Here is a 21,695-nt window from a genome sequence, read left to right as displayed (position 1 = left end):
GGGAACTAGCCCCAAAGACACAGCACCCAGGGAACTAGCCCCAAAGACACATCATCCAGGGAACTAGCCCCAAAGACACAGCACCCAGGGAACTAGCCCCAAAGACACATCATCCAGGGAACTAGCCCCAAAGACACATCATCCAGGGAACTAGCCCCAAAGACACAGTATCCAATGACTAGACCAAAATGCAACTGTTTTGCATTGTTAGGACATGTGTGTCCCAATTTCATTAGCAGCCATGCCTTTAGCACCTGATAGTCAGCAGGATTGTTGCCTAAACACAGCCTATTGTAATGAGAAAGCCCTTGTGTTCTGCTGCTGATCCTAACTGCACTATAGGAATCATCAGTTTTGCGAGCCAAGCAGCGTGCAATAAAGACATATCCTCATGATCCTAATGCTGGCACAACCGAGAGAGGAGAGACAGGGCTTTCCACAGGGTTCGCCTCCAACCGAAAACAGAGCTAGCTGAAGGAAGCCAACTGTGTTGAGGGCATGAGAATGGAGAAGCATTCAGAACTATGCCTAAAATGTACCTTTTCTCTCCTCTCCCTCGAGGGTTGAATTATTTGTGTGGACTGAACAGAGTGTTTCTGGGAGACTCAGGACCACTTTTAAGTGATTTAATTATCTTTCAAAGATCGTCTAAGCACAGAAACAGAGGTCACGGCTGCCCTCCATCTCCTTGCCCTTTCTCTTTCAGCCAGGGGCTTCTTAAGACTGTTGCTACAGAGCACCAAAGTATGGAACACAGCTTAGCCAATCAGAAGATAGAGTAACTGATCTCTGACCAATCATAAGAGGACTCCATCTTCCTTCCATCGCCTATCGGGACAGTGTATAATATATAGCAGGTTACACTACAGGCAACTAACACCTCATTTTCACTGACATCTCGAATAGAGCATAAAACATTCATGTTATACAAGTTACATAAGGACTTGTTAGCACTAGTTGTGTTAGTAAGAGAGGAACTCAGTCAGTCGCGCTTCCTTTTCAACTAACGCTCTGCAACATGCAATCAGTGGTGTAGTCATCTGCCCCCTCCCACTCCTGCACCACCCTTTCTCCTCATCAGCTGTCTCACTACACCCCCAAATCAAACCCTCTACCAACCCCCTCCAGTCCAGCTCTACTCACTGCTGAGGATGATCTGAGCGCGACTGATAGTCTGCTGCAGTTGGAAGCGGCTCACTCTGGGAGCAGGCATATCTGTGGACGCCTGGAGGGCCTTCCACTGTCTCTACAGTGCCAGCACCAAACAGCAGCAGCAGTCTCTCCCCTCACAGAGGAGCAGAAGAGGGATGAGAGAGAGATCTGAGGCAGCAGTGAGGAGCACCAAACAGGACAGCACCATCCTGGGCTGGGACACAAGTCTAAAACAGCAGGCCCTGCTCCCTCTCTCTGGATCACGCTGCTCTCAATGTCTGGTCTCTCCCGCTCTGGTCGCCTTCCCTGATAAGTACAGTGTTGTAGTCTCTGGTAGGCACCATGCTGGGGTTTCACTCTGGGCCGTGCAGGGCAGCTGTTCTGTCAGTGTTAGTAGTAGTAGTAGTAGCAGGCTGGCTAGCTGGAGAACCTCTCAGCAGCGTGTGTTATTATGGCAGTATGGTGCAAAAGAGCATGCGCTCATCAACAAAAAGTGAGGCAGGCAGTCGGGACTCACGTCACACCAACCTCCATCTCGACTGGCCCAGTGATGCAATGGGGTTCACATGGTGGCATGACTTAAGAAAGCAACACACCAGACACCCTGAGAGACGGTGTAGGGTGTCAGTGTCCAACCCCCCTACTCTGTCTGCACTCATTTAAAAAGGCAGGGACTTTAGCTGCAAAAACAAACTTATTTTGGCTCAGGGATGCAGCTTGTTTCTATGACGGGCAACAGTAGGCCACACAGAACCACAGTCAACCCAGCTCCCGTGTTGTTCTCACACTGAGGAAGTCATGGAAACAGACACACTCGCCCTGTATTCTGCTCTGGCAACAGGCCATCACATCAAGGTATTTATACCCCCAAAAAGGTGCCCATCAATAAATCTACCCCTGGTCCCGCACACCATGCTGCCAGACTGGGCTGTGTTGCTAGGGGTGTAGCGGGCAGAACGGGGGCTGCACAGGGCAGTGGGTGGAGGTTTAGGGGCCAGGGGACCCCCCAAAGAGAGGGACACCACTGTGTAGAATCAGACTGTGTTCAGCTGTTTGTCCCGGGGCTCAGATGGCCGTCTGTCAACATGAAGACCCAAACAGAAGCTGTGGAGTGTTATGTTACAGGACGTTTGTCCCGGGGCTCAGATGGCCGTCTGTCAACATGAAGACCCAAACAGAAGCTGTGGAGTGTTATGTTACAGGACCTTTGTCCCGGGGCTCAGATGGCCGTCTGTCAACATAAAGACCCAAACAGAAGCTGTGGAGTGTTATGTTACAGGACCTTTGTCCCGGGGCTCAGATGGCCGTCTGTCAACATGAAGACCCAAACAGAAGCTGTGGAGTGTTATGTTACAGGACCTTTGTCCCGGGGCTCAGATGGCCATCTGTCAACATGAAGACCCAAACAGAAGCTGTGGAGTGTTATGTTACAGGACGTTTGTCCCGGGGCTCAGATGGCCGTCTGTCAACATGAAGACCCAAACAGAAGCTGTGGAGTTTTTTGTTACAGGACCACGTCTGAAAAACCCTTTCCCTCTGCCTTTTAACTTGGTGCTTTGTAGCCTTACATGGCCCTTTCTCACACACTGCCTCATTTCTCTTATGTCTCTTTTTTTCTTCTCTCTCCATACAGTGAGGGAAAAAAGTATTTGATCCCCTGCTGATTTTGTACGTTTGCCCACTGACAAAGAAATTATCAGTCTATAATTTTAATGGTAGGTTTATTTGAACAGTGAGAGACAGAATAACAACAAAAATTACCAGAAAAATGCATGTCAAAAATGTTATAAATTGATTTGCATTTTAATGAGGGAAATAAGTATTTGACCCCTTCTCAATCAAAAAGATTTCTGGCTCCCAGGTGTCTTTCATACAGGTAACGGACGGAGATTAGGAGCACACTCTTAAAGGGAGTGCTCCTAATCTCAGTTTCTTACCTGTATAAAAGATACCTGTCCACAGAAGCAATCAATCAATCAGATTCCAAACTCTCCACCATGGCCAAGACCAAAGAGCTCTCCAAGGATGTCAGGGACAAGATTGTAGACCTACACAAGGCTGGAATGGGCTACAAGACCATCGCCAAGCAGCTTGGTGAGAAGGTGACAACAGTTTCTGTGATTATTCGCAAATGGAAGAAACACAAAAGAACTGTCAATCTCCCTCAGCCTAGGGCTCCATGCAAGATCTCACCTCGTGGAGTTGCAATGATCATGAGAACGGTGAGGAATCAGCCCAGAACTACACAGGAGGATCTTGTCAATGATCTCAAGGCAGCTGGGACCATAGTCATCAAGAAAACAATTGGTAACACACTATGCCGTGAAGGACTGAAATCCTGCAGCGCCCGCAAGGTCCCCCTGCTCAAGAAAGCACATATACATGCCCGTCTGAAGTTTGCCAATGAACATCTGAATGATTCAGAGGACAACTGGGTGAACGTGTTGTGGTCAGATGAGACCAAAATGGAGTTCTTTGGCATCAACCCAACTTGCCGTGTTTGGAGGAGGAGGAATGCTGCCTATGACCCCAAGAAACCATCCCCACCGTCAAACATGGAGGTGGAAACATTATGCTTTGGGGGTGTTTTTCTGCTAAAGGGACAGGACAACTTCACCGCATCAAAGGGACGATGGACGGGGCCATGTACCGTCAAATCTTGGGTGAAAACCTCCTTCCCTCAGCCAGGGTATTGAAAATGGGTCGTGGATGGGTATTCCAGCATGACAATGACCCAAAACACACGGCCAAGGCAACAAAGGAGTGGCTCAAGAAGAAGCACATTAAGGTCCTGGAGTGGCCTAGCCAGTCTCCAGACCTTAATCCCATAGAAAATCTGTGGAGGGAGCTGAAGGTTCGAGTTGCCAAACGTCAGCCTCAAAACCTTAATGACTTGAAGAAGATCTGCAAAGAGGAGTGGGACAAAATCCCTCCTGAGATGTGTGCAAACCTGGTGGCCAACTACAAGAAACGTCTGACCTCTGTGATTGCCAACAAGGGTTTTGCCACCAAGTACTAAGTCATGTTTTGCAGAGGGGTCAAATACTTATTTCCCTCATTAAAATGCAAATCAATTCATAACATTTTTGACATGCGTTTTTCTGGATTTTTTTGTTGATATTCTGTCTCTCACTGTTCAAATAAACCTACCATTAAAATTATAGACTGATCATTTCTTTGTCAGTGGGCAAACGTACAAAATCAGCAGGGGATCAAATACTTTTTTCCCTCACTGTATCAATCTGTCCACAGCCAGATGAAAAGGAGGGGATTACAGCCAGACCAGAACACTGACCGGCGTCCAGCGGCCTGACCTTCAGTCCAGTCCTTTTTTTACCCATTTTAGGAGAGCAGAGAGAGGGAGGTAGACTGAGAACATCAGTCTGTATGGGCCTCTATGGGTTACAGGACATGACTGACACAGAGTGAGCTCAGGTCAAAGCCCAGAACTAACATTTAGCACCACACTACAGCTCAATGACTTCGGGTTCAATGAGGTTGGACCCAGACATGGGGAGAACACAGTTGCTTTGGTGTGACCTGAGGAGGGTCACAGACAGGCTCCACCAGACTTGACCCCTCAGTCATCTGACTGACGTGTATTACAAGAAACCCTCGACCTTCCAAAAGTCACACGCCCTCACCAGACCACAAACACTGCCTCGTCTCTGACGGTAACCGATCGCTCCTTTGTCTTGGCGTGCACACACACACACTCCTTCTCGGTAAAGAGGACGAGAAAAACACTCCCAGTGCTGTTCTGTTGCTGTTCTGACAACGGTTCAAATTACAGCACCTGGGACTCAGCGCTAAACACAGAAAAGGTGTGGTTTAGTTTGGTCCGGCTGGTTTCTGTGTAAACCAAATGTCACATTACACATTTCCATAGAGACAGTCCGATAGCTCATTGTTAGAGTATGTACTCATCTGTCCGCGGGCTACAACACCTCACAGGGCCTACACAGAGAAAACATGAACTCTGAACCCATTACGTCCCTGATCTCCAGGAGTCCGCTCTGCCCTTTGTCCAGTGGCTCAGTCACTCAGTCACTCAGTCATTCAGTCACTCAGTGTTCTATCTGACTGGGAAGGAAGGTGACAACAGCCATTTATTTTAGAAAAGCCCACATGCCACAAAGTCTCAGGCAATAGCAGCACGGTAAGCGGACACAGCTCCGGTGTCAGTGTCAGCCTAGCTCCGACTGCCTGCCATGTGATTCCCAACCACACATTTCACTCTGCTAAAATTAGACCAGATACTATAGAGACCGTAGAAACTCCAGGGACATAGGGAGAGAGGAGGGCTTTCTGAAAGCACACACACAGAGACACACTCATTCAAGAGAAAGAGCTACACACTTCCACCAAAGGCAGTAAAATCCTGCACTACCAGCAAAAGACACAACCACCACCCTGCGTTTTTCTTCTCTCCTCCCAAGCAGCAGCATCAGTTTTCCAGTGGAGGAACAATGGAGAGAGGCAGGATCAATCACAGTGCAGAGTCCGCAACAGAACACACAGCAGCTGGATCTACATTCAGCACAGACCACAGGCAGAAGAGGCCTCGGTAAATCATGTCAACACTGGATTTAGCTAGCGGTGAAATAAATAACAAGTATTATAAAAAGATAGACTAGCGTGACTCCATTGCTCTCTTGTCCGGTGATAAACCCCAGTCCGGGAGTGAATGATGTTGAGCCTCGTGTCATGGAAGGCTTATCATGTCTAAAAGAGACACCGAATAGAACAGAAGTATCATCACATTGGATGATAAGAATAACACTGGAGTGCTTCTGTGTGCAGTTCTATGTACGACCAACAAGAGGCACAGAAAATCAGATCCATATCTTAACTACAGTTCTCAAAGTGCCTCTCAAACAAAGTTGCTCACGAACAGGGTTGCTGTACCTCAGCTGTAGCCTGGGTGGACTCAACCGGACCTGTGTAAGTGCTGAGCTCCTCTCTGCACAACCCTGACGAGAACTACTGCACACAATACATGTTTCCATCTCAGTTAAGGACAAGTATAGGAGAAAGCTTGGCTGCACTGGGCCACAGTGGCGTGCCAGCCTGTTCCAGCCCTCTATGGTCGCTGAAACCCCATCCAGTCAGGCCTATCCAGCCCCATCAAGCCCCATCACTGTGCTGGACTGTGCTGCTGTAAACGGCTTACTGAACACAAAATGGGTCTCTGACTGAGGCTGGGCCAATTAGTGTCCCATCGTACCTCGCCTCCCATTTTCTCTGTCAGCCTGGCAGGGCTTTGGTAGGGCCAGGCTAACAGTCTCTGCATTATAAAGCCTGTGGCGCTCCAGCTCCCAGCCTCCCTCCCAGTCTAGCCCATATGCAGCCTCAGCCTCGGCTCCAGAGCAGATCCCTGCCCCGACAACCAGCCTCAGCCTCTAGCACCAAGTCTAAGCCCCCAACCAAACACAGGGGAATTCTGCAAACTCAGCACTGGAGGAGTTCAGCAAAAAGAATAACAGCTAACAAACCCCCCTTCTCTAACGAGGATGAGAAAGAAAAACAAAGGAGAACAGCAGAGCGAGAGAGAAGGAGGATAGAGAAGGGAAGGAAGGAGAGAGGAAGAGGGTGTCTGAGAGAAAAGTCCTTGCTTATGTCGTTATTAAGACAGCTCACACTACAAAACGTTGTTGCAAACAGACAGGGGAATTGGAGAGGACTGAAACATCCTCACTCACTCCCTCTCACTCACACGTTGAGGATATCCTTAGACTCCTTCAAAGTGCAAGCAGACCCCAGGGTCTCCTCCTGTCAGAGGCAGGCTGCAACAGGCAGGCTTTGATAGTGTGAGAACACCCACACCGCTGGAGAAAGTCATCACCATTCCCATAATCAAGCTCATCACTATCGGGTAATTAATACAGGCTAGAAAAGTTCAGTGAGAACCAAGCATTCAGCCTCAGGGAGAGATGAGGGCTAGAGGTCACTGGGGTAAACAGAGCCAGATACACTAGTCAGGCGATAGGCTAGTCAGGAACAAAGAGCTGAAGGACAGGGGGAGAGACAGGGAGGAGACAGGGGCAGGGTAAGGGGCAGAGGCAGGGAGGGAGGCAAGGTAAGGGACAGGGGCAGAGGCAGGGAGGGAGGCAAGGTAAGGGACAGGGGTAGAGTCAGGGAGGGAGGCAGGGTAAGGGGCAGAGTCAGGGAGGGAGGCAAGGTAAGGGACAGGGGCAGAGGCAGGGAGGGAGGCAAGGTAAGGGACAGGGGTAGAGTCAGGGAGGGTGGCAGGTAAGGGACAGGGGGAGAGTCAGGGAGGGAGGCAGGGTAAGGGACAAGGGTAAGTAATATTACCAGCAGCTAGGATATGTATGCAATGTTCAGTGCTCTCATAACAACTGTGTTAAATATCATACTAATTTACCAAGAGATCTATATTTTTCGTAGCTGTCAATATACCACCACACACCAATGCTGGCACTAAGACGGCACTAAACGAGCTATATAGGGCCATAAGCCAACAAGAAAAAGCTCATCCAGAGGCAGTGCACCTAGGTGCCGGTGATTTCAACGCAGGAAAACTGAAATCCGTTTTACCTCATTTCTACCAGCATGTCACTTGTGCAACTAGATGGTGGGGGGGGGGGGGGGATATAGATCAACTATACTCCACACACAGATGTATACAAAGCTCGCCCTCCATTTGGCAAATCTGACCATAACGCCATCTTCCTGATTCCTGCTTACAAGCAAAAACTCAAAACAGGAAGTACCAAGTGGTCCAATGAAGTGTATGCTAAGCAACAGGACTGTTTTGCTAGCACAGACTGGAATATGTTCCAGGATTCATCTAATGGCATTGAGGACTTTATCACATCAGTCACTGGTTCATTAATAACTAAATATATAGCAACCCCAGGTGTAAAATAGTAAATAGTGGCTACTTCTCAGAGCTTTGAATATGGTCCCGTGTGGCTCAGTTGGTAGAGCATGGCGCTTGCAACGCCAGGGTTGTGGGTTCATTCCCCACGGGGGGACCAGGATGAATATGTATGAACTTTCCAATTTGTAAGTCGCTCTGGATAAGAGCGTCAGCTAAATGACTTAAATGTAAATGTAAATGTCAAGAGGAGTTAAACTAGGGTGTCCGCTGTCACCTTATATATTCATTATGGCCATTGAAATGCTAGCTATTAAAATCAGATCAAATAACAACATTAGAGGATTAAAAATCTAAGGCTTAAAAACAAGTGTCCATGGATCAAGTCCGTCCATCCGATGACTCAAGTTTTATATTAAGTCCGCAAGCTAGATACCTGCAATGTCTCATTGAAAATCTACATAACTTTTCTGGAATCTCTGGACTAAAACCTAATTATGATGTGTACAATATTACGTAAAAATAAAATGTACATTATCGTGCAGTTTACCTATAAAATGGACTGACGGTGAAGTAGACATACTTGGTATTCATGTCACAAAATGTATAAATGAGCTCTCCACAATGAATTTCAATAGAGAATTTCAATAGATCATGCAACTATGGAGAGGTAAACACCTGTATATTTATGGAAACATTTCATTGATTAACTCCTTAGTCATATCTCAGTTTACTCACACATGGCGATGCCTACTCCTGATGATTAGTTTTCAAATCATATGAGCAAAAAATATTTTGCTTTATCTGGGACGCTAAATCAAATCAAAGTTTATTTGTCACGTGAGCCGAATACAACAGTGTAATGCTTACTTACAGGCTCTAACCAATAGTGCAAAAAAAACGTATTAGGTGAACAATAGGTAAGTAAAGAAATAAAAACAGTAAAAAGACAGTGAAAAACAGTAGCGAGGCTATATACAGTAGCGATGCTATAAAAGTAGCGAGGCTACATACAGACACCAGTTAGTCAGGCTGATTGAGGTAGTATGTACATGTAGATATGGTTAAAGTGACTATGCATATATGATGAACAGAGAGTAGCAGTAGCGTAAAGAGGGGTTGGCAGGTGGTGGAACACAATGCAGACAGCCCGGGTTAGCCAATGTGCGGGAGCACTGGTTGGTCGAGCCAATTGAGGTAGTATGTACATGAATGTATAGTTACTGACTGTGCATATATGATAAACAGAGAGTAGCAGCAGCATAAAAAAGGGTCTGGGGGGGGGGGGGGGGGGGCACACAATATAAATAGTCCGGTTAGCCATTTGATTACCTGTTCAGGAGTCTTATGGCTTGGGGGTAGAAAATGTTGAGAAGCCTTTTTGTCCTAGACTTGGCACTCCGGTACCGCTTGCCATGCGGTAGTAGAGAACAGTCTATGACTGGGGTGGCTGGGGTCTTTGACAATTTTTAGGGCCTTCCTCTGACACTGCCTGGTGTAGAGGTCCTGGATGGCAGGCAGCTTAGCCCCAGTGATGAACTGGGCCGTACACACTAGCCGAGCAATTTCCGTACCAAGCAGTGATGCAACCAGTCAGGATGCTCTCGATATTGCAGCTGTAGAACCTATTGAGGATCTCAGGACCCATGCCAATCTTTTAGTTTCCTGAGGGGGAATAGGCTTTGTCGTGCCCTCTTCACGACTGTCTTGGTGTGTTTGGACCATTCTAGTTTGTTGGTGATGTGGACACCATGGAACTTGAAGCTCTCAACCTGCTCCACTACAGCCCCGTCGATGAGAATGGGGGCGTACTCGGTCCTCCTTTTCCTGTAGTCCACAATCATCTCCTTTGTCTTGGTTACATTGAGGGATAGGTTGTTATTCTGGCACGACCCGGCCAGGTCTCTGACCTCCTCCCTATAGGCTGTCTCGTCGGTGATCGGGCCTACCAATGTTTTGTCGTCTGCCTGGCCATGCAGTCGTGGGTGAACAGGGAGTACAGGAGTGGACTGAGCACGCACCCCTGGGGTGCTCCAGTGTTGAGGATCAGCGTGGCAGATGTGTTGCTACCTACCCTCACCGCCTGGGGGCGGCCCGTCAGGAAGTCCAGGATCCAGTTGCAGAGGGAGGTGTTTAGTCCCAGGATCCTTAGCTTAGTGATAAGCTTTGAGGGTACTATGGCGTTGAACGCTGAGCTGTAGTCAATTAATAGCATTCTCACATAAGTGTTCCTTTTGTCCAGGTGGGAAAGGGCAGTGTGAAGTGCAATAGAGATTGCATCTGTGGATCTGTTAGGTCTAGGGTTTCTGGGATAATGGTGTTAATGTGAGCCATAATCAGCCTTTCAAAGCACTTCATAGCTACGGACGTGAGTGCTACGGGTCTGTAGTCATTTAGGCAGGTTGCCTTTGTGTTCCTGGGCTCGGGACTATGGTGGTCTGCTTGAAACATGTTGGTATTACAGACTCATCAGGGACAGTGAAGACACCTGTCGGTTGGTCAGCACATGCCCGGAGCACACGTCCTGGTAATCCGTCTGGCCCCGCAGCCTTGTGTATGTTGACCTGTTTAAAGGTCTTACTCACGTCGGCTACGGAGAGCGTGATCACACAGTCGTCCAGAACAGCTGATGCTCTCATGCATGCCTCAGTGTTGCTTGCCTCGAAGCGAGCATAGAAGTGATTTAGCTCGTCTGGTAGGCTTGTGTCACTGGGCAGCTCGCGGCTATGCTTCCCTTTGTAGTCTGTAATAGTTTGCAAGCCCTGCCACATAAGACGAGCGTCGGAGCAGTGTAGTTTGATTCAATCTTAGCCCTGTATTGACACTTTGCCTGTTTGATGGTTCGTCGCAGACAAGACAAGATAAAGTGTGCCTATCTATATAATGAATAGGGTGGGTTGAGATTAAATATAAAATCACTAAACCTCTCTAAAAGCTTCACTCATTCAAAAGTTTTATTTGAACCCTAAATGGTTCAAGTAGATCACTAAGAAAAGCTCATCCATTGCATAAAAATTGCATTTTTGCCTTTGTGCAGATTGCCATGTCTCATTTTCGATTAATTGAAAATGATACTTTAAAAAAATGCTCTCTTTTTCAAACAAGCACTGCAGAGCTGGCTACAATTTCAATTTCATCACCCTGAAAAGACACAACAAATATTATGGCTGAAAGAACTGTATTTATGGGAAAGATATTTGAAAACGGTATATTGTTTTTAAATTATATTGTAATGGTACAGTTGTCTTTCATGGAGTTTTCCGAATTGCATGGGAACTCAATCCAAGATTACAACCAATTGATTACAGCATTACCCCCTAAAATGGAGGAGACAGGTGGCAGCGGGAGGAGGTAGGGAACTGGTCTGTCTGCCCATTATAAAGGATCAAAACTGTGAGAGGAATAAAAACAGCATAAATAGGAAGCTATACCAGTTTCATTTGATGACCAGCTGTGCCAAACAGATTGCAAAATAGTTCGGAAGAGATTTATGATGTACCGATTCCACGGTACAGGGTGTATGAGTTGATATATAAAATGAAGCAAGATTCAAGACTTTATGCTTTTCAGCTAAAATTATATGAAATTCTTGCCACCAACAAAATGTTGAATATTTGGGCCATACAATCATCAAAGCGCTGCAGATTTTGTTGTGAGGATACAGAATCAAGATAATTTCTTTTGCTATTGCCCTCAGGTATCATGTTTCTGGTCTCAGGTTCAGGAGTGGCTGAAAATGCATAACATTTATCAAAAATCTACCCTAGAAATAGTACTGTTGAGAGACTGTGTCAGTCAGTTACTAATAGTCTTAGTAAAAGTATTTATCTTCAACTCGCAATCCGTGGATTCTATTTGATTAGATAGATTGTATGTATTTTAAACATCACAGCATAGTTGAAAGATATATGGTGTATAGAAATTCGCATGTGGAATTGGAGACAGGTGGGAGTGGAGTTGCTGGGCGGGGGATAGAATGACCGTCAAAGACAAAATGTTTAAAAAATAAAGTCAAAATAAAACATAACAAAAAGTCAGTTTGAATGACACTGAGGGGCAGTGTTGTTACAGTTAATGCCGGATTGCCTGAGGCTGATGCATTGCAGGTGTTTGTACACATGCAATATACACACGCTCTCATTCAAATGCACCCATACACGGACACACATGTAAATAGTGCCATACATGCACTGAAACTTATTCAGTTGGCCTTGCTGTTATGATTTTTGTTGTCCTTGATGTCTTTTGCTTTGTTGTTTGCTGTTTCTCCTTTTTATATTTTGTTGGTGTATTGGGGGGGAATGGAATTATTGTATTTATTTTTTTTTTCTCGGTGGGGGGGCCTTGGATGGTTGGGAGCTTGGGCCGGTGGCTGATGGATCACTCGTTCGGGTCCCTGTTTTTGACCTTGTGGGAGAACTGTCAACGTGCCCTTGAGCAGGGCGTTGACCCTGGTTGCTTGTGTGTCGCTCTGGATGGGAGTCTGTTAGATGACTAATGTAATGTAGTTGAGTGGCTTCACTGCAAGTATATTGTATACTTTAAATATTCAATAAAACTAACTAAGTCCATCAACAACCTCATCGCCAAAGCGACGTACATGCATATCCCAACCAGAAACCATGGATTACAGGCAACATCCTCACTGAGCTAAAGGCAAGGAGTGGGACTCTAACCCGGACACTTATAAGAAATCCCACAATGTCTTCCGACGAACCATCACAGGCAAAGCGTCAACACGGGACGAAGATCGAATCCTACTACTCTGACGTTCGCCGGATGTGACAGGACTTACAAACTATCACGGATTACAAAGAGAAACCCAGCCACGAGCTGCACAGTGACACGAGCCTATCTGACAAGCTAAACGCCTTCTATGCTTGCTTCAAGGTAAGCAACACAATCATGCGCGAGAGCACCAGCTGTTCCAGATAACTGTGTGATCGCGCTCTCCATAGCCGATGTGAGTAAGACATTTAAAACAGGATAACATTCACAAGGCAGCAGAGCCAGACGGATTACCATGACGTGTACTCAGAACATGCGCTGACCAGTTGGCAAGTGTCTTCACTGACATTTTCAACCTCTCCCTGACCCAGTCTGTAATACCATAAACTATCAAAATAAAGAAAGTCGCACACTCCATGTGTAATCTCCCAGCAATTTAATGGGTATTTACCAATGTTTCGGCATCATTGTGCCTTCCTCAAGGTGTTAGTCAGCACCTCCACACAAACTATTATTCTGGGTGGGCGCCAGCACGCCCCCATTGACATCGACAGGGCTGCAGTGGAGCGGGTTGAGAGTTTCAAGTTCCTCGGTGTCCACGTCACCAAGGATATATCATCGTCCACAGTCATGGAGAGTACACGACAGCTCCTCTCCTCCTCAGGAGGCTTCAAAGATTTTGCATGGGTCCTCAGATCCTCAGAAAAAAAAGTTATACAGCTACACCATCGAGAGCATCTTGACTGGCTGCATCTCCACTCGGTATGGCAACTGCTTGGCAACCGACCACAAAACTCACAGCCATCCAGGACCTCTATACCAGGCAGTTTCAAAGACTCCAGCCACAGACTTCGCTCTGCTACAGCATGGCAAGCGGTACCAATGCACCAAGTCTGGAACCAACAGTACCCTGAACAGCTTCTACACCCAAGCCATAAGACTTCTAAACAAGACTGCTAAATAGCTAATCAAATGGCTACCTGCATTGAACCTTTTTTTGCACTAACTCTTCCACTGACTATGCACACACACACACTCACGACATACTTACACTGACACGCCAACACACACACTACATACGCCCACGCCACTGCTACAGTCTATTATCTATCCTGTTGCCTAGTCACTTTACCCCTACCTCTATGCACAGTATATAGCTACCTCAATTACCTCTGCACATCGACTAAGTAATGGTACTCCCTGTATATAGCTACAATATTTTCTACTCCCTATATAACAATGTTATTTTTACGCATCATTTTTATTATTTATTCACTGTATTTATTCCAAGTGTCACTAATTATTTTTATACTTTTTTTTCTCTCTCTCTCATCTTCAACTGCATTGTCGGAAAATGACCATTAAGTAAGCACTTCACTGTTGTCTACGAAGCATGTGACAAATAAAAGTGTATTTGCTTTGAAACCTGGATTCATTCATACAGACTTGGTTAAATAGCTTCTGAACTTCAGTCAGTCTTATTCCAAACACAGTGGCAAAGAGACTATAAAACCGTAACTTTCCCCTCAGAGAAGAGATTGGGTGCAGTGTGCGTTGAAAAACAACAACCTTCGGCTCTCTCAAAATGACTGATGATCCGCTCTACAATCATATTACCAACAACCAAACACACCTCCCTCTGTCCCAGGCAGCCAGCCCTCATTGAGAAAATATCACCAGAGCTACAGTGTGTATATTACTCAGGCGTGGTGGTGGAGATTACAGGAAAGCTATTCACATTAGACGCAGTGGCTCATCGCATCCGTCAACAAATTAAGCTAAGGCAGCGCAGGCAACCAGCATAATCACAGTCTGTTCCAAGGCCACTCCATCTGAGGTAACTGTGGGCTGGGCTCAGCAGACTGCTGCTTGGAGAGAATACAGATACATTGTAGCTATCCCCCCAGAACACTGCCAGGCCAGCCGCTAGCTAGCCTTTCCAGAGATTAATCATATCTGAAAAACAGAAATGGCCGCCACTGAAAACAATGCATCATTTGTTAGCAATAAGTAAATAGTTTGACTAAAAGGCCTAAACAGCCTGGTGAGAGATACTAGGCTCAGTGTGACTGCTGTTGTGTGGAACCCCTGAGGGCCTAGTCAGTCACAAGTTGTTGCAGCCACAGAGGGAGGGGGTCAGGAACAGGGTCTTGATTGAGCCCCTCACTAGGCCCCTGCTCCAGACCCAGAGTTCCCCAAACACACACACACAACCTCCCAAGACACACATCAGAACGTCTAATTGCATCCAATTTTACGAGAGCAGGTCCTCAGTAAACATTTGATCTAACTCTGAGGACAAGAGAGTCATTCTGCCAAACCAATTTAAACAGCGGATCAAAAAGAAGACGCAAATCATTTCTTTGTATTTATTTTTTTTTTTCCTTCACCCGACCATATTTAGCTTAGTGAAGCAAAAAAATCTGCAAAGTGAGGCAAAACATTGATGAGTCATCTGTGTGGACTGTAAACACAAAGATATATTTTTAAAGTGCCGTTGGCAAATGTCTGGTCAAGTACTGTAGTTTTAATGTGACGCTCAACTGTGACGACATTTGTAGAGGGTTTCGCTCTACCTCTTGGGTCCTGCTTAAAACCAATACCTAGTCACGTTAACCAGTGTGTCTGAGCACAGCACTCCAAGGCTAACCCTTACCCAGCTTCTACATCAGCCAAGAGTTGTGCATCCTTGCCCACTAAACATCCAGGACACCTCTCACTACGACTACTTGCAATGGGTGAAGCAACAGGACGGCAACAGGCAAGACCACCTCTCCTTTGTCAAAACAACCAAAGAGAGCTGGATATCTCAGGTCATTACAGCAGATATTCTTCCCGTCGGTCAGCAGAGCTCACCCTCACCTGTGTCCTGAGAGTTGAGCACCTCCAGGGCATGCATCATGGCACTGGCGAATACGTTGGCATCCTCTTTGCTGCCAAAGTTGAGTCCGTAGACCTGCCTGGCATCGCGCCACTGGTGGAAGGTCTGTGTGGCCTGGTTGTACTTGAGCCCCTTGGGAATGGCACAGTTTATTACCACCTGGAGAAGGATAGAAAGCGGGAGAGAGAGGGGATCGAGAGAGATGGGGGGGAGATAGAGAGAGAGGGAAGGTTTTTGAGATGGTTTTGATAGCTAATTTAAATTCCTTAAAGGACTACTTGTGATGCTCAAAACAATTATCAAATGGTATTTGTCACGTGTCGAATACAACAGGTGTAGACCTTACCGTGAAATGCTTACTTACAAGCCCTTAACTCTATTGTTGGTTAAGAAAATATTTACTAAATAAAGCAAAAAATGTAATAAAAAGTAACAATAAAATAACGAGGCTATGTACACGGGGTTCCGGTAGCGAGTCAATGTGCGGGGGTCCCGGTTAGTCAAGGTCATTTGTACATGTAGTTAGGGGTAAAGTGACTATGCATAGATAATACACAGCGAGTAGCAGCAGTGTAAAAACAAAAAGTAGCTGTGTCAATGCAAATAGTCTGGGTGGCCACTTGATTAATTATTCAGCAGTCTTATTAACAGGTTCTACCCCCAAGCCATAAGGAGCCTTTTGGATACAGACTTGGTAGCAGAGAGAACAGTCTTTGACTTGGGTGACTGGAGTTTGACAATTTTTTGGGCCTTCCTCTGACACCGCCTAGTATATAGGTCCTGGATGGCAGGAAGCTTGGCCCCAGTGATGTACTGGGACGTACTCACTCCAGTCTGTAGCGGCTTACGGTCAGATGCCGAGCAGTTTCCATACCAGACAGTGATGCAACCGGTCAAGATGCTCTCAATGGTGCAGATATAGAACTTTGAGGATCTGGGGACCCATGCCAAATCTTTTCAGTCTCCTGAGGGGGGAAAGGCATTGTTGTGCCCTCTTCACAACTGTCTTGGTGTGTTTGAACCATGATAGTGTGTTGGTGATGTGAACACCATGGAACTTGAAACTCTTAACCCACTCCACTACAGCCCTGTCGATGTTACCGGGTGTGTGACCACACTGCCAGATCTCTGACCTCCTCCCTATAGGCTGTCTCATCGTTGTCGATGATCAGGCCTACCACCGTTGTGTTGTCAGCAAACTTAATGATGGTGTTGGAGTCGTGTTTGGCCATGTAGTTGTGGGTGAACAGGGAGTACAGGAGGGGACTAAGCACGCATCCCTGAGGGGCCCAGTGTTGGAGGATCAGCGTGGCAGGTAAGGGTTGCCTACCCTCACCATCTGGGGGCGGCACGTCAGGAAGTCCAGGATACAGTTGCAGGGGGAGGTGTTTAGTCCCAATGTCCTTAGCTTAGTGATGAGCTTTGAGGGTACTATGGTTTTGAATGCTGAGCTGTAGTCAATGAACAGCATTTTCACATAGGTGTTCCTTTTGTCCATGTGGGAAAGGGCAGTGTGATTGAGATTGCGTCATCTGTGGATCTGTTGGGGCGGTATACGAATTGGAGTGGGTCTAGGGTTTCCGGGATGGTGTTGATGTGAGCCATGACCAGCCTTTCAAAGCACTTCATGGCTACTTTCATGAGTGCTACAGGGCGGTAGTCATTTAGGCAGCTTACCTTTGCTTTCTTGGCACAAGGACTATGATGCACTTCTAGGAAGAAGGATAGGGAGAGAGAGTGAGATGGTTTGGATAGCTATTTTGAAGTACTGCGAGGACTACTTGGGTTGTGCAGTGGCGGAGATCTTTGTGGGCTATACTCGGCCTCGTCTCAGGATGGTAAATTGGTGGTTGAAGAAATCCCTCTAGTGGTGTGGGGGCTGTGCTTTGGCAAAGTGGGTGGGGTTATATCCTGCCTGTTTGGCCCTGTCCGGGGGTATCGTCGGACAGGGCCACAGTGTCTCCCAACCTCTCCTGTCTCAGCCTCCAGTACTTATGCTGCAGTAGTTTGTGTGTCGGGGGGCTAGGTTCAGGTTGTAATATCTGGAGTATTTCTCCTGTCTTATCCAGTGTGAATTTTAGTATGCTCTCTAATTTCTCTTTCTTTCTCTCTCTCTCGGAGGACCTGAGCCCTAGGACTACCTGGCCTGATGACTATTTGCTCTCCCCAGTCTACCTGGCCGTGCTGCTGCTCCAGTTTCAACTGTTCTGCCTGCGGCTATGGAACCCTGACCTGTTCACCGGACGTGCTACCTGTCCCAGACCTGCTGTTTTCAACTCTCCAGAGACAGCAGGAGCGGTAGAGATACTCTCAATGATCGGCTATGAAAAGCCAACTGACATTTACTCCTGAGGTGCTGACCTGTTGCACCCTCAACAACCACTGTGATTATTATTATTTAACCCTGCTGGTCATCTATGAACATTTGAACATCTTGGCCATGTTCTGTTATAATCTCCACCCGGCACAACCAGAAGAGGACTGGCCACCCCTCATAGCCTGGTTCCTCTCTAGGTTTCTTCGTAGGTTCTGGCCTTTCTAGGGAGTTTTTCCTAGCCACCGTGCTTTTACACCTGCATTGCTTGCCGTTTGGGGTTTTAGGCTGGGTTTATGTACAGTACTTTGTGACATCAGCTGATGTAATAAGGCCTTTATAAATACATTTGATTGACTATTTGTGTTGCTCAAAACAAGTGTATCATGATTACAGGTAAGGAAATGTATGTTTTGAGTTCATAAGAGTCATACATTACAGCTAATACAACCTCAGTCAGTCAGTCTACTACCAGTGTTCCCTCAGAGCTGTGTGAATGCTCGCAGCTCCCCTCAGACTGCCGTGTAGATGAAAAATGAGCCCGCTACAGTTTCCCCCCATTAGTTAACACTCAACATTTCGCTCTACTGCCGGAATTGTGTTCGAATCAACACAATATTAGCCACTTTCAGTATAATATACCAAAACAAAACAAACTACGCAAGATTTAGTATGCAAAACTAACTGTGCAAGAGATTTTCTTGTAGGCAAAGCGCATTAGAGTAGGATTCTATTGCATTGGCAGACTCAGGCCCATACTCTACACAGACCGGAGCGCCATAATCAATCAGAGCTGAAGTAGGCCTATATGCAAATAGCCATTGCCGTATCACTTTGAACTGGACTGTGTTTAGTCTATAGTATGAACGGTCGGGAGTAAATGTGCTTGTTTTGAGATGAAAGTGAGAGCTGCATGGAGCCACGTGTGCACATTTGTTCATATTCTTTGCTAGTGAGTTTTTAGCACAGTTATAACTCATTTCTAGTCAATGGGAGAGCGGTTTATTCCAACGAGAGCAGAAAATGTGTGTATTTCTAGCCATCTTTGAACAGTGAGTCAGGTAAAGAGATGTTTATGTCTTAAAGGGAAAGTGTTGTATTTTGAGACGGTCTTGAATAAGCTAAGTAGACAATAGGCAGAGAATGGGAATAATAATGAATTTTATTTTGTAAAGTGGTTTCTTGACTCAAATATTTTCAGTCACCTTGTCTGAATGACAAGTGGATAAACAGCTTCATGTCAAGCCCTGCATGTTTTTGTCTCATGGAATGTAGGCATTGAACACCACACATAGGCTGCTACTGTAGGCTGAATGATAGAACAGCTATTTCCATGTTAAAATGTTATGGGATGCATTTTTCTCCATTGTTTTTTAATGGTAGGCCACTCTGGTAGACCTACATTATAGTCAAATAGCCACAGTAGCCTACTTGACCACTGTTAAAACTAACTTAAAGGGGGGTAACCTAGTCAGTTGAACAAACTGAATGCCTTCAACTGAAATGTGTCTTACACATTTAACCCAACCCCTCTGAATCAGAGAGGTGCGGGGAGCTGCCATAATCCACATCCACGTCTCGGGCGCCCGGGGAACAGTTGGTTAACTGCCTTGCTCAGGGGCAGAATGAGAGATTTTTACCTTGTCAACTCGGGGATTTGATCCAGCAACCTTTCGTTTACTGGCCCAATGCTCTATCTCAGTGTTCACAGTAAACGTGCGCCGGAAGATACACAGAATTTTCACATTCAAGTTCGTGCTCAGCGCCAAATTTTTGGGGAGGGAACATTGACTATCACCACACTTACTACAGTAAAGTATAAGGGACCTTGAATGATACATGTGGTTATTTAACAGCTTTGGCATAGGACTAAGGAGCAACCCTGTGTCTATAGTCTTCAGGTCAGAGAAACATTAGCACACCTTTCATAAACAAATGGAGGGTATCGAATGAGCTGCGTTCAGCTCACAAGCAATCATTCACAGCTTGAGGCAGTTCTTCACTTCTAGAATGCTAAGGTTAGCGAAATGCCGTAGGGAAAAAATACCTAGAATATCCGCACCAAGTTCATTTCAAAAATCTATAATTGAATTAGAACATTCCTTTGGCTCTTGAAAGTGAAGATGTGATGGTTTCTCACTTTTTTTCCCCTCTAGGCAGCCAGGCCAGAGATTTATATCATCTGTTCTATAATTTAGTGTTGAAGAGCTCACTGAGGCACACAGAAGAGCAGAGGAAACGAAACGGGTGTCGGTTCGACTCCAGCCAGAGAAAAACAGCACACAAACAGTTAAACTAGCCCCTATCAGAAATCAGCTGTACTATCCTGGCCAAGAATCCCTCTGGACCCCTATTACACTTTAAACGAGTCATGCTCGGAGAGGCATTCAAGGCCTAGCTATAGATTTCACTGCTGTTGTCACCAATTGAAAGAGTCATTGCAAAGGGAAAAGTAGCCTATAGATGCTGCAATTGAAGGATAAACTGAATGTGCTGGTTCTTGGTCATGTTTTTTCGGGTTCATATTGCATTCTTCAAATAGAAGAGGGGCCAACACCACAACCAGACAGATAGTCTTTCTCTTAACGATTCCCTCCACTAAACAGATTCAGACAGCTAGCAGTCAGTCGGATAATAATAAGAGCCATTAAATCTTGAAGCATTTTGCATTTATCCTGTCTCATATTTGAGATAGAAGTCAATAATCACATCAATACTAATCACACAGTGTGTACTTTTGAACTTCTCTGCTCATTATGAGAAACCAGAAATCCATCAAAGAGCCTAAATAATACGCTACAGGATTATGAAGATTCAAATCTGTCAGTGTATGAAGTCTGACCGAGTTATGAAGCAATATAGAAACATGTCCCTCTATTATCAACTTATTGACTTACTAAAGCAGAGTATGAATACAACAACATTTGTGACAACATAAATCCTATTGCAGGTCTATTTTCCACGTCATGCAGTTTAGAGTCAACTCTTGGGTTATACTTAGGGCCGGGATGATACCAATATTGTGATACTCGTTAGTATTGTGGCAAGGAAAAAAAACTTATTGAGGATAACAGACCTAATGTTGGAAACAAACTCATCCAGACTCGCATGTATTTTCCAAGCTATAGCATGCAATATTTACATACAGCAGGTTTATTAAAGGACAAAAGAGTTGTTGTCTTCGATTTTCTTTCATTTTTACCAACAGAAAAAGATGCAATACTGGTATCTGGCGCACAATTTGCCCAGCGTCATCCGGGATACGGTTTGGCCGTCATTGTAAATAAGAATTTGTTCTCAACTGACTAGTTAAATAAAGGTTCAATAAACAATTTTCTTTCTTTTAATCGTCCCGGGCCTAAGTTATCCTTAGACGGTACATAATGACCAAGTGCTTATGAAAGTCTTACAAATGCTTCACGAATATCTTATCTAGTCCTTGGGCTACTACAATGTAACCAGTTAGCTGCGACTCACGCAGAACAGGGTGCAGCCCCTGTCAACATGGGCTTACACTGTATCTAATTATCATGTGAACCCAGTTCTAAGAGTCTAGTTCCTCCTACATGTGAAAGATACATCCTCAGGTTCAGATGGAGATGTGAGTGGAGCCTGGCTGGTGTGGGTGGTGTGTAAGCAGTATATACGAGTCGTGTGTGCACATTATGCGTCTACAGTGATGGTGTCTATGTGAGAAGGGCTTTTTTTCCCATCGTGTTGACATGAACAGCAGCAGGATTAAATGACAGGCCCACAGGACGGGAGATGTCAGGGAGAAG

At 45.8% G+C, this 21,695-nt stretch overlaps 1 protein-coding gene across 1 annotated transcript in view; it reads right to left on the bottom strand.

The window, feature by feature from the left end:
- enah (ENAH actin regulator) overlaps positions 1-21,695 on the bottom strand; it is a 104,951-nt gene that overhangs the window by 60,487 nt on the left and 22,769 nt on the right. Inside the window, exon 3 of the mRNA XM_071370282.1 lies at positions 15,584-15,761. Within this exon, the coding sequence (XP_071226383.1) occupies positions 15,584-15,761 (178 nt within the window). The remainder of the gene's footprint in view (positions 1-15,583; positions 15,762-21,695) is intronic.

The sequence above is a fragment of the Salvelinus alpinus genome, chromosome 27, assembly GCF_045679555.1.
Source record: "Salvelinus alpinus chromosome 27, SLU_Salpinus.1, whole genome shotgun sequence".
NCBI classification, from domain to species: domain Eukaryota; kingdom Metazoa; phylum Chordata; class Actinopteri; order Salmoniformes; family Salmonidae; genus Salvelinus; species Salvelinus alpinus.
Note: the sequence above shows the minus strand (reverse complement) of the source record. Positions and strands in the feature narration are given on the sequence as shown.